The following is a 12,641-nucleotide window of genomic DNA, read 5'->3' on the forward strand; positions in this document are numbered from 1 at the left end:
TTCAAATCTCTTTTACCTTTTATCTTTGACAACGACAGTATTTATTGAGTTACAACATTAAAGCCAAAAAAAGCACGTAGCAGGCCAGAGTTTACTGTCACTTTTTCAAAAATAATAAAATGTTACATTTTGAACAACTAAAAAGATAAAGAGTCGCATTTGGGAAAAAAAAACAGGGATGAAGATCTGGCTGCAGAATATATGGAATTCTTTTTAAATGATGTCACAACGATGAACAGGAGACACAAAACAATAACTGTTATAAATATGGCTCTAATTAAATGCAACTAACAAGCTAAACTCAATTAAACTCGAGTACCATGCTGGCAGTCATGTGACAGGACTGCCCAAACAAGAACAGTCTGAACTGGAGATGCAACTATGAAATTTGCAATTGTGTTAGACAAGTGTTAGGCAAGTCATCGTGTTTATTTTCTATTGGTCTTTGGTTCATTTGCATCATGCTGAGTGATGTAATGTTCATGTTTTCTGAGACGGCTCATCTGTTTCCTGAAGATATTGTTTGACGACATTGACAATAGTCGATACCTCTGCCATGGCACCTTTACCTACAGCAAAAAAAGGACATTGTTTTAAAAAAGGAATTAATCATTAATCATTAATGAGGGAAACATAAAAAAAAAGATACAAATTCAAGCACTACACAAATCCATTCCCTGTTGTACTAAACACACACACAAAAGCAGTTTCTTTTTTGTGCACTCACGTGGTTTCCTTCTAAATCTGAGTCAAGGTGCAAAGAGATTTGTTCAAACACTACCAGTGAGTCAAAATACTATCTGCCCTGTAAAACAAAGCCTGAAAGACCTCCTTCAGCTCGACGGCTTCCCTCACTGCTGGGGTCCACCAATGTGTCCTCCAGCTGCCACCACAACAGGCAATGACGACCTTCAAGGTCACAGCTTCTGAAAACCACATCCACCATGGAGGCTCTCAACATGACTAATTCATATTCTACAATTTCCATTATGTCTGAAAATTGGTCTTGGTTTCTAAAGCTTACAGCTTGCAGCTCTGAGCTCTGAGCAGCCAAGACATTTTGCTGCAGGTCTAGTGAAACAACAACAAAATCTATCATTCACATTTGGCTTAAGGTGGGGCCTGGTACCAAGTATACTTATAAACTACATTATGCTTGAACGTGGTGTTTGTTATGGACAGTCCACGACTCGCACAGAAGTACAATAAAAAAAAAACACAGCTTGGGTTCAAATCAGGGAGGCAGAAGTCAGGTCATATCAGAAGTCAGGTTATTCTGTCATTGTCCATGTGGGTGTTAAAGTCTCCCAGGGGAACAATGGGATCTCAAGGTGGCACACCATCCAGAGACTCCTGGGAGGCCAGGCCATCTAAACTGCTGGTTGGTGCATATGTCATCTGTCCTGAAACTTGCAGCCAAGTTTTTTGAGTAATCCCACACCTGTTTGACGACTCTCCCCTTGGGCAACTCCAGAGTATGAGAGAATCCAGTCCCTCACCAAAAGTCTGGTTCCAGAGCTCATGCTGTGCCAAGAGCTAAATGCAGCTATATGTTGAGTGTACCGCTCCTTCTTCCACATGAGCTCCTGTGGTGACATTTCACACATCAAGAGCCAGTTTGTGACGCTAGGAATCAGCACGCCAAAGCCTTTCCCTGCTACCCAGTTCACACTTCATCCAACTAAAATTACAAATGTATTTGGTAACCACCACACATAATTACTTAAGTGCATTATTTAAGTGCATTAGAAAAAAAAAGAAAAAAATGGAAGCGAAATAGAAAAGTGGCATAATTATGGATTACACTGAGCAGAAAAAGTCTCAAACTAGCAATGCCTTGCATGGGGTACTGTGGATTAGCACCTTCCACATTCCCTTCCTTCCTCCTTCTATAGAATTCTGGCCAAAAGCATAATTGTAAGGCATCGAAAGTAGGCGTCATTACACAGGAACATGTGTGGACACAAAGGATGTCAATGTGCTGATGAATTTAACCCTAAGCTGCATAGGAGTACGGAAAATGCAGTACTTGTGCAACTTTGTGCACCAATGCAGATGTTTTGCATTCTGTCATGAGATGGGGTTCACCAGTTTAATCAATTACCTTCACGGCATCTACGGATAAAACAAATGTTAAAGAATGTTATGATAAAGATATACCAAATGTATATAAAAAAAATACTTTAGCAACAGGGGAAGTGGGTAGAATCAAGGGAAGTGTTAAGGAAAGAATAGCGCCCTGTTTTTGGAATCTACACAAATTACGCAACACGTCTGACAGCAAGTGAAGACAGCCCTGTGGTCTGCTAATCAATGCTTTTAAAAGCCTACTAGTTGACCCACTGAATTTGCTGGGCCTCATAACAGAAATAAGATATCTAAAAGTGGCTTCTAACGCTGCCACGGAAAATCTTTGATAGTAGTGGTAATCCTTCTAACCCTTGGGTTGGAATATATCTAACACTAACTACTTTGCAGTTTCATCTAAGCACACTTTAAGACAAAACTGCTTTCACTCTGAACATTTGAAAGAAAACAGTGATAGATACTTGAACGGTCGAGCTAGACTCTGCCCTTGTGGTTTTGCCTTGTCTGTATGCATGAAATGTTTCAAAAGTAGCACAGAATGGAAAATTAGAGAATGAGTGAGAAGTTCAAGCAACAAATGCTTAAAAGTTAAATGAATTCATCCCGTTTTGAGATTGGGGATTTCAAAAAAATCTAACCAGCACACTTCAGCACAGGGTCTTATGGAGGGAGTTTACAACTCACTACAATGCATGGCATAGCTCAATGGTGACATTTAGCATTTCCTTAGATTTTTGCACTTGCTTGATCTGTGGTGATGTTTGTTTTGAAACTAATGCTACTTTGTCAGGAAGTGCTTTTTTTTCAACGTGGAGTGTAAGTCTTAAATGACCCTTTTTTTCTTTTCACAAGTCTCTGTGGTTAAACTTTAGGTTGTTACTGGAACACTTTGCAGTTCCCCTCTGTAACTGTATGTGAAGTGGCTTATCTAGCCTGTGGTGGTGGTGTTTCTTCAGCCACTTCCTTTAAAAATAACTAAGCTCACTGGGGCAACTTACTATTCACTGTCAACACTCTGTGAGATGATACTTTTCATGCAGTTTCTGCTCCTTCCCCATACCAAGGTTGCAGCTCATAGAGTCATAAAAGGATTTTTAACCAAAACTCTAGAGACATACCCTGAACAGTACAGCCAACTTTCTGAAATCTTACTCAGTTCTCTCAGACTATCTTTCTCCGCTTCACCAATGAAACATGAAACAACTCCTGTCTTAACATGCCGATCAAGATTAGTGTACATAAGCATAATGCGATGATTCACAGGTAACTGTTAACACCTTCTTAAATCAAAATCAAAACTGCCTTAATTTACCTTATCCGATATGACTACAGGTCCTCTAAGCGTAAATTCAACAAAGCCAGAAGAAAATGACTGATACTCATGAATATGGTCATACTTAAAAAAAACTTTTTTTGCACTCAGTACAAAAGCCGATGCTTTAAATGAAGAAAATACTCATTGAGCTGTTTGGAATTACATTTAATATGGGCTAGAAAAAGAGAAGCTGAGAAATATCTGAAGAAAAAAAGGGAGAAAATAATTGCCAAGCTCAACCTATTCCAATTACCTTGATGTTCCAGTGACTATTTCAAAAGATATTTTGTACAGGTGAAATTATTGTGGTCATTAACTTGTGTTTCCCTGTTCCAACATGTATCCTTTGATTCACTGTTCTCATTGTTCCCATTGTTCTCTCCAGGTACTCTGGCTTCCTTCCACTGTCCAAAAACATGCATTTTAGGTTAATTGGTAATTAGTGAGTGTGAGCGTGCATGGTTGTTTGTCTCATTTGTCTCTGTGTGGCCCTGTGATAAATAAAACTGAATTTAATTTAATTTAACTATTACTACTGATAGTATAATTACAAAATGTAAGGTCCATCAAGCCAAAGTGGATACATTTTTGAAGGAGCAAACTATTTCTGGGAGGAAACCAAGCAACCGCGCAGATTTTGAGGACAAAAACATTATTGTAGGTTTCAGCCGCTCATGTCAAGGCCTTTTAAATTTTCAGCGGACCTTTTTTTTTTTATAAGAGCACCATTAAGATCTCTAAATAGTTTAATAGGTTTTAAGAGATTAGTCTAAACCATCCATGCTATCTTTTTTTAACCATTCTTTTGAGATTTTAGATGTCCACTTTGAGTCACTTCCCTGTTGAAAGACACAATGTTGTGCTTTAATTATCTATTTATTTGGTTCTGTCAGTGCTGTCATGTATTTTTAGCTAGAAAATACAGCTTTCATAAACTACCCTGTAGCATTTGGAATTATTATGTTTATTTGATAAGAGCATTTCTGCTGCTACCAAACTGTTTTCTTGTCTTCAAAATTTTGAAAAAAAAAAAAAGAAACAGCTTTTTTTTTTTGCTTTCTTATGAGTCTTGAGAACTATGCACAGCTGATTAGTTTTGTGCACCTTTATCACATATTATAGTACAGTATTTGTATTTTAACTTTTTACTGCATAAAAGTATTTTTTCATGTTGTTGAAGAATAACTTTGGAAATTTTAAATGTTTAAAAGAAACCCACCTTCATCTCCACAAACTAGCTTCTTAGCAATGCAGGGGATTTCCACATAACCAAACTCTTTCAGCCTCGATACCTGCTGGGCTGTAATGGGATGCAGCCACATAGCGGTATTCATAGCAGGGCAGAAGAGGAGAGGTCGACTGATATCCCAGGCTCTCACCACACACGTCTGAAAAGGACAAATTCTAATCAAGCTGGTAATGATTTTAGGGAAATGATGTGACGAATTACTGTTTTGACATAAGATTTTGTAGGCCGTCATACAATAATTCCATGTTCTCACCAGAAGATTGTCACAGATGCCATTCGCAATCTTTCCAAGAGTGTTGGCATCAAGGGGGGCAATGATGAGAAGATCCGCCCAGCGACGTAGCTCAATGTGTAGCACAGGGTCAGATCTCTGTGTCCAAAGCTAAATGAGAGACAGAACGTTTTTTTTCAAGCAACCAGGGAAACATTTATTTCTTAATTTTATCTCTGGAATGCATGAGGCCAATTTGTCACGATCTATTCTGGCCCTTAATCAGATTTACGTGTCTCAAAATTGTTAGAAATTACTAGAAATCTGTACAGCAATTACTTGACAACTCATGCTACACTTTAAGTCACTCAGTTTTATTCTAACTATGGTATTTTTATATGAATTCATTTTGAGAACGTGAAAGGAAATGTGGACCTTATAGAAATATCGTGCAGTGCAAGTCTATTTAACAAGAATGATTGAAAATATAAGAAATCTTAAAATTGTCCCATCAGAAACTCAATGCCAGGTTTGAAAAACTCTGATACAAGTCACCAGTTAAGAACAACTGTACAAGGTTATTTGAAACAACTGCATTATTACCTCCCATTCATCCTTGTCACTATAGATATTTACTGAGACCTCTGCAGGATTGTAGAAGTGTTTGGCATGCTCTGTAGTGACCACTCTTACAGCTACCTGTGGCACAAAAAAGACATCAACAGCAGTTTTGGATGCACTTAGTGGTTTTGCTTAAATGCTCAAGAATGGCAAAAATATTTGCAAGTACAACCAGCAGTCAACTATGTGACCCCTCAGTGGTCATTTCATATATTTGCATTTCTATACCCATGTGTGGTAACATTTTAGTTATTTTACTTCATCCTCCTCAATTTTCTTAGCAAATGTCCCTTAGAAGGTTGTTTCATACTACCAATTGGCAAGACTGGCAGTATCAATATCCTACCCCTTAGTGTAAAACTGGACATATGCCACAGTTTCAATAGTATTGTATAATACTACAGAATGGTCCACTGCTTTAATACTAGATAAATACATTCAGTGTGACTGCTGATTACATATGACAACATTTTCATTGGGAATACAAAGATTCACTTGGTTGTCAAATTACTCTGATCTCTTAAAAATGCTACAGATCCAAATGAAGTTGCAGGTTTCATTTCAAGTCCAATTTCGGTTACCATTTTCACACTAACTCGGCTGTTATTTCCTCAGTGTAAGTGTTTAACGCTTCTGTAGGCGTAATAAATAGTGGGGGTGGAAATTGTATGGTATGTTTGTGGTGCATAATCAATGTAAATACAGTATGTTTGCTCACCAGTCAGATAAAAAGATTAGTTTCCAACGTAAAATGAAATGACAAAAATCAAGATGTAATGAGATGTGGCTGCATCTTCCTGCGTATTCTGTCAGTTATATCAGTATTTATTTGATGTATTGTCAAACTTTCCCTAAATAACCATTACACTTGTTTGCCAGACCATACTTATCCTCCTGTTGCTTAAGTTTTCACTTCTCAATTTCGTTTCCCTCTGACAGCAGATCTAAGTTTAGAAATATTGGCAAAGCTGACTTGGCAAGTTCAACTCTGCTGAGTACATTTGTACAACAGTTTGTTCAGTCTAATTCCAAAACAACTTACACACTTTTAAATAATTCACCTTTATAAACCTCAGTTAAAACAAACTCTACATTAAAGTTAAAATAAAACAAATGTGCTGTTGCTGAATACATTAGCTGTAACTGTTACATATAACAAATATAGTTATGGCTCTGATGTTGCTGTGTAATGTCCCCATCTTGCGGTAACTGTGAGGCCATGCACCTTACAGTTAGAGGAACAAAGAGCTTGTGTGGGTTATATCTGATAGCACGGTCTCAGAAAACAGAGCTGATCATGATAAATTTGTATAATAAATCATTACGAAACAGCTCACCCCAGGGAGCTGAAGAAGCTGGGAAACCAAAATAGGTAGTTTCAAAGCTGCGACGCTCCCTGTTACGCCAACAAGAACTCGAAATGTCTCGGAAGATTTCAACAAATCGGTTCTTAGACATGCAGCGCTGTCGTCTGTCTGCATATTAACGGTATCACCACGAGGAGGTCAACAAACTGCTGCGGTACCGTGTTCCGGTGAACTTCACCCACTTCCGTAAATATTCGCTACAAACCAATCAGAAAAGAGCACGAACGCATGGCGCCGTCTTCTGCACGCGCACGACGCTACGCTGACAGATTGCGAGCGCGCACGTCCACAGAATATTCTCGGTATTGACTAAACGCTGTCAGAGAAGCTAGCATGTAGCGAGGGCACCTCATTCATTGATCGCTCCGTGTCATTTCATTTGAAACAAGTTCTATAAATACTAAAGTATGACTCTCACACCTCTCGTTTACTGGGCTCAACGCCATGAAGAAATTTACCTGCGAGTGGAGCTGACAGATGCCCAGGTGAGCGTAAACTACATCCTGTTGCCAGTGTGCACTGTGCAGTGTGGTTTCTGATCTGCCCCAGCTTTATTTTATGCCTTCTAGAGTAAAGATCAATGTAAACGAAGGCTGGACGTCCATGTATAAGCAGCTGTATAGTTTGCATGTTGTAAGGCATATAGAGATAATTTGAGGTGATAGTTAATCTTTACAAAGTCTCTGTCATCACCTCTCAGGTGTGACCCCACTAACCCGGGTTATCGGTGCATTTTAGTGGTGATTTAGATAGACAATGTGTGTGTCATGTTATCCACGCCCTCTGGCTCCAGGAAAGGCGCAGATGTCAGCTCACCCCAAGGCCGGTTTATTTTCTTAAGACTGCGTTAAAGGTGTTGCTTTTATCGCACGCTTCAAGCTGCAGTGTAGTCCATCTAAGACACACTTTGGTACGCTTTTTACTGAATGTAGCCATTATAGTTAAAAAAAAAAGAAGATTGCTTCTTAAAGTAGGACATTCTTAAAGGAGACTGTAAATGGCTCATTTCCCTCTATGGATTTTACAAGGAAGTAAATTACTCTGGTAATTCAGTGTTACTTAGCTTTTCTAGATTGATAAACTAAGCTTATCTTGTTTTTGTAAGTGTAACTTATCTGCCCTGTAAGTGTTTCACATTCAGCGGTTCTGTGAAAAGCATAGGATGTAAAGTGACACTTGCACTTGCTTGAGTTTCGCAAACAGTAAGAGGAAGCGTCACATCATTCATCCTTTTCTTTCTGCAGAATATTGATGTTCAAGTGCATGAGAACGTTCTTCAGTTCAGAGGTGAGATATGTCCATTGGTTTCCACCACATTTTATAAATAATGTTTTTTCATCAAGGCATGAATCCTGACCCTTTGAATGGTGTCTTGTGTGTAGCCCTGGGGCATGGAGCAAAAGGACAAAATGATTATGAGTTCAGCTTGGAGTTTCTTTTGCCAGTAAAGTCGGAGGTATGGATTCATTACAAAATCTGCCTCGTCTTTCATACTGATGCCAATTAGTTTCCCTTACTGTGTCCATCTTATAAATCCGTGTGCCCAGGTGAGCCACAGGTCCACACAGCGGCAGGTGAACGTCACAGTGCGGAAAGTGCAGCGAGGCTGGTGGGAAAGGCTGACCACGCAGGAGCGTAAACCTGTCTTTCTGGCGCCAGATTTTGACCGGTGGTTGGACGAGTCAGACGCTGAGATGGAGATCCGGGAAAAGGTGACACTAAATTCCTATTTATTTACTTTTCTTTTCGTGTCAGAGACGTTTCCTTGCACAATCCCTTTATCCAGTCGCACGCTCAGACTAAACATCACTAAAATGTCACTGTTGCAGAGAGTTAAATTAAATTTACTTTGAAAACTGCTGCTGTCTGTGACAAGAATTTAACACTTGTACATCTGCTTTTTCTTTTTGAACAACAAGGAGGATAGAAGGAACAGGCTGAGGGCTGCGAGGCATAAAGATGATGGTAAGAGTAAATAATGACCGTTGAGAGTTGTCAATGTTGTGCTTATTAAATGGAGACATTAGCTTTTCTTTCCCACAAGCTGATACAATTTCCTGAAGTCTTAATGAAATGTCTGTGACATATTTTGTAGAACTCGATAACCCTTTAAGCACCATGTTATAGTCTGAGAGAGCATACAGAAAATGGCCTGAGAGCTCAGAGCACACCATAAACAGCTGGTAGGCTACCAGCCCCAATTCAAGGCAAAATCTCATAGTGAGATATGTTGAACCTGCCAAAGTTATTAAAACAGGCACAGCATATCATAACTGCCACCATTAACAACTTGGTTTAACATAGAAACTTTAATTCTGGGTGTAACTGTTGCACCATTCATTTGTTTTTAGCGTCTATCTTCAAGAGTTTATGGTTTATATGATTATATATCACCAATGCTTGTTTATGAGATGGCGGCTACCGTGCTGTACTTTTGTTGCATACTATGACAAATGGAAAATCCGAATTTTCAGCTTCTGAAACGCAAAACAAAGTAGTGTTGAAGCATTGTTTCCTCATTTCATTCATCACTCGAGCGAACTGTGAAGTGAAGCAAAGCAAAACGCAACTTTAAGAGTTCCAACGTCCTAATTCTGATGCACAGTGAATGCAGCATCATCTGAATTTGAAGTTGGATGAGGTACATCGGGGAGGAGGCTGGATAACCTTGTACTGTGATATAAGTTGACCCTGAAAATCTGAAAGTCTCACTGAAAATGATATTTTCACGTATAGTCGACACAAAATGCCAATGTTGTATTTTTTTTCTTAGTTTCCAGTTGGTCATGTCCTCAGACACCTAAATATATACTCCGGAGCACACAATTGTGAATATAATTATAATTTTTTGTTTGTTTGTTATTGAAGTTATTGAAAGTATTGTCTTCCACTTCTCAATCACATGGATCGGCTGCCTGATTGATATTTTCTTTTTTTTATGTTTCAGGGTTTGTGAGTTTGAAAACAGGCTATTTGTTTATATATAACCTGGTGCAGTTTCTTGGATTTTCATGGATCTTTGTCAACATGACCGTGCGCCTCTTCATCTTTGGCCAAGGTAAGGAATACTGCACACCTGTAGCCTGAAGTTTCATGTTTTTTGGGCTTTTTGATCAGCTTCACAGAAACCCTGTAAAGAATACTCATCGCTAAAACTCTCTTCAGATTCTCTCTACGACACATTTCACACAATATCGGAAGTGATGTTCTTCTGCCAGATCCTGGCATCAGTCGAGGTACTCAATGCAGCTTTTGGTGTGGTCCGGACAGGTGTCGTTCCCACTGTCATACAGGTATGGAGAGTTCCTTTACATTCGATTCTGGGACAGGAGTCAGCCCCCTCGCAGCCACGAATAGGATACAGTAGGAATGAAAAACGAATGAACATACTTATTGTTTTTTCTTTTTCTGTAGGTGGTTGGAAGGAATTTTATTCTCTTCATCATTTTAGGCAGTTTGGAGGAAATGCACCGTCAGCCAGTTGTGTTTTTCATCTTCTATCTGTGGAGCACCATTGAGATTTTTAGGTAACTGTGTCAATGGCTAATAGTGACATTTGTATTCAGTACGATGTTTTGATTCTTTTCAAATATAATCTATACCTGAAGCATTCAGCCAATAGATGACACGATCTAATCCCCCTTCTAAAAGCAGCATCACGTCAAATAACGAAAGATTAAGATACCAATGCAGCACCAGCAGGTCATTTAAGCCACACTGTGATAAAGATGTATTTGTAGCTTCACAACTTTTCAGCCTAAAAACAACACAATGTTCTGATTTCAGGTATCCATTTTACATGCTGGGCTGTTTCGGTATGGAGTGGAAAACCCTCACTTGGCTGCGCTACACTGTCTGGATTCCACTGTACCCATTAGGTGTTTTAGCTGAAGGTGGGCTAGCCTACTTTCTCTCAATCATTCTCTTTAGCATAATACGTATCTAACATCTTCATCCTTTCTAGCCGTCGCAGTGATACAGTCCATTCCAATCTTTGACGAAACGAAACTCTTCAGCATTCCTCTGCCAAAAGGCACCGGTTCCTCCCTCAGCTTCTCTTGCGCCCTGTACATTTATCTCGTCCTTATGTTTTTAGGTAAGTAACTCTTGACAGACATCTTCTCGTGTCTCCACTTTAGTTCTGTTATCAATCTCGTTTTTTTTTTTTTTTTTCCTCCTCCCCCCTCCTTTAGGGCTTTTCATCAACTTCCGTCACCTTTACAAGCAAAGGAAGAGGCGTTTCCGCACCAAGAAGAGGAAAGCAAATTAACATTCACCACCACCAACATTCCTGCAAACACCTCTGCTGCCTGCTTCTTTCTGAGCACCTTTTTAAGATCATCACGCTCCAAAACACTGTTCTGGTCAAATAAGTACCACTTTTATTATGAAGAAGTTGTTTCCTGTATATTTACATAAACACCCTGCAGCTAATGCAATATGCAGTCATTGCATAGACTGTCATGCCTACTATTGATCGATTATTCATGAATATCAGATGATGTAGAATACTGAAGAAATGTCAAAAACTACAGAACTTGATGTCGTGTGTGACAATGCGTTTCTTTTTCTCTTAGATAATGTGGTATTTTTGACTGCTCTCTAATATTCTGTCATACTTCCAAACCATCCCAGAAAACTCAGGGAAAAACAAACAAACAACATACTAGTGACCCTCATGTTTAACAATAAGCTGCTGTGAGCAGTATGAACAGGTTTCTTTCTTCCTCGGCTGTTTTTATTAGTTTAAAAGTCACTTGAATTTTCAAGGCATTTCACATGTATCCTGTAAATGTGGTAGTTGTGACACTGAAAGAAACTCCCATTTAAATCTGGTACATTTTTGAAAAAGCTCCCACATAGAAACATGTTAAAAATGACGTACACGCGAACATTTTCAGCTTTCCATCCGAATTATTTCCATTAAAAAAAGGTATTCAAACAGCATCGTGTGTGCACCCAGTGCTGTCCCACATTAGTCCACGCTGCTGTATTTCAGGTCCACTCACACGAACTGGCTCAGCTTGAGAAGTCGGTGTGCATGGGAGCAATGTTCTGATCAAAAGCAGCATACTGGGAGTCGCCGGTGCTAGCTAGTTTGAGCTGCTGTGCAGCGTGGGAGAGCTGGAAAGCAGCATCAGGGTGAGCAGAGTCTGGCAGCAGGGTACACTCCCTCTCCAGCAGATCAGCCACTCCCTTTAAGAGCTCCCAGAAACCGAAAGCCAAGGCGGCCTTCCGTAAACGGTTCAGCTCCTGACAAATAAAATAGAAAGCAGAAAAGGGAAAAAGGGTTTTATTATTATTATTATTTTTTTTTTTTTAAAGTCTCTGTTCAGAGCCATTTCAGAGTAACTTACCTTGTAGAAGGTTTGAGTTTTATCTGGTAACTTCCTTGCATTCCTCAGGATCTTCTGGACATCAGTCTGTACAGTAACAGTATGACCAACGAGTCAGTGATGGCAGGAAATCACTCCAAATGTTTTGACCAGTACTCAACATGAACAAATGAAGGAAAAGGCTCTAGCAGCCATGCAGCTGTGTGTTTCACTCATATGAATGGATGGCAGAAATGGGAGAGTGTTTGTTATCACGGCAATATCGTATGATTGCAGTTTATTGTACATATTGGGCACGTGCAATATAACATTGCATCAATAGAATTTGGGTTAAATTACTTGGAACGTTTTTTTGCTTTGACCAACTTGATGTTGACAACAACTAATTAAGTAAAGAAACATCTAATTATTGTAAATCAGGAAGCGTAAGTAAGGTAATTTTAAGTAATTCAAA

At 39.2% G+C, this 12,641-nt stretch overlaps 3 protein-coding genes across 3 annotated transcripts in view; 1 reads left to right on the forward strand and 2 right to left on the reverse strand.

Annotated features, from left to right (window-relative positions):
* On the reverse strand, nt 1–7,035 carry ppcdc (phosphopantothenoylcysteine decarboxylase). The gene is made up of 5 exons (XM_072385221.1): nt 6,822–7,035; nt 5,467–5,562; nt 4,906–5,034; nt 4,623–4,791; nt 1–569 (listed from the first exon to the last, which is right to left on the reverse strand). Exons 1-5 carry the CDS (start codon nt 6,963–6,965, stop codon nt 481–483), a joined length of 627 nt encoding a protein of 208 aa, XP_072241322.1. The 5' UTR covers nt 6,966–7,035; the 3' UTR covers nt 1–480.
* Nucleotides 7,036–7,135: 100 nt separating this feature from the next.
* Nucleotides 7,136–11,689, forward strand: hacd3 (3-hydroxyacyl-CoA dehydratase 3). Its single transcript, XM_072385917.1, has 11 exons — nt 7,136–7,336; nt 8,096–8,138; nt 8,234–8,307; nt 8,399–8,563; nt 8,771–8,816; nt 9,799–9,909; nt 10,017–10,144; nt 10,266–10,378; nt 10,638–10,744; nt 10,816–10,947; nt 11,045–11,689. The coding sequence occupies exons 1-11, from the start codon at nt 7,259–7,261 to the stop codon at nt 11,119–11,121; spliced, it is 1,074 nt and encodes a 357-aa protein (XP_072242018.1). The 5' UTR covers nt 7,136–7,258; the 3' UTR covers nt 11,122–11,689.
* The window catches only part of ints14 (integrator complex subunit 14), a 4,646-nt gene continuing 3,572 nt past the window's right edge, over nt 11,568–12,641 (reverse strand). Inside the window, exons 10-11 of the mRNA XM_072385916.1 lie at nt 12,209–12,274; nt 11,568–12,104 (exon numbers count right to left, since the gene is read on the reverse strand). Coding sequence (XP_072242017.1) covers nt 11,871–12,104; nt 12,209–12,274 — 300 coding nt within the window. The 3' untranslated portion in view covers nt 11,568–11,870. The remainder of the gene's footprint in view (nt 12,105–12,208; nt 12,275–12,641) is intronic.

Source organism: Leuresthes tenuis, unplaced genomic scaffold (genome assembly GCF_036924035.1).
Source record: "Leuresthes tenuis unplaced genomic scaffold, fLeuTen1.0.hap1 SCAF_5, whole genome shotgun sequence".
NCBI classification, from domain to species: Eukaryota; Metazoa; Chordata; class Actinopteri; order Atheriniformes; family Atherinopsidae; genus Leuresthes; species Leuresthes tenuis.

Excerpts from the sequence above, each read along its gene's own strand:
- ppcdc (XM_072385221.1), bottom strand. The coding sequence starts at position 6,965 with ATGCAGACAGACGACAGCGCTGCATGTCTAAGAACCGATTTGTTGAAA. Across the intron at positions 5,563-6,821 it reads AGCTTCTTCAGCTCCCTGGG|GTAGCTGTAAGAGTGGTCAC; the intron begins GTGAGCTGTTTC and ends TTTGTGCCACAG. Across the intron at positions 4,792-4,905 it reads GCATCTGTGACAATCTTCTG|ACGTGTGTGGTGAGAGCCTG; the intron begins GTGAGAACATGG and ends TGTCCTTTTCAG.
- hacd3 (XM_072385917.1), top strand. The coding sequence starts at position 7,259 with ATGACTCTCACACCTCTCGTTTACTGGGCTCAACGCCATGAAGAAATT. Across the intron at positions 10,145-10,265 it reads TCGTTCCCACTGTCATACAG|GTGGTTGGAAGGAATTTTAT; the intron begins GTATGGAGAGTT and ends CTTTTTCTGTAG. Across the intron at positions 10,948-11,044 it reads TCTCGTCCTTATGTTTTTAG|GGCTTTTCATCAACTTCCGT; the intron begins GTAAGTAACTCT and ends CCCCTCCTTTAG.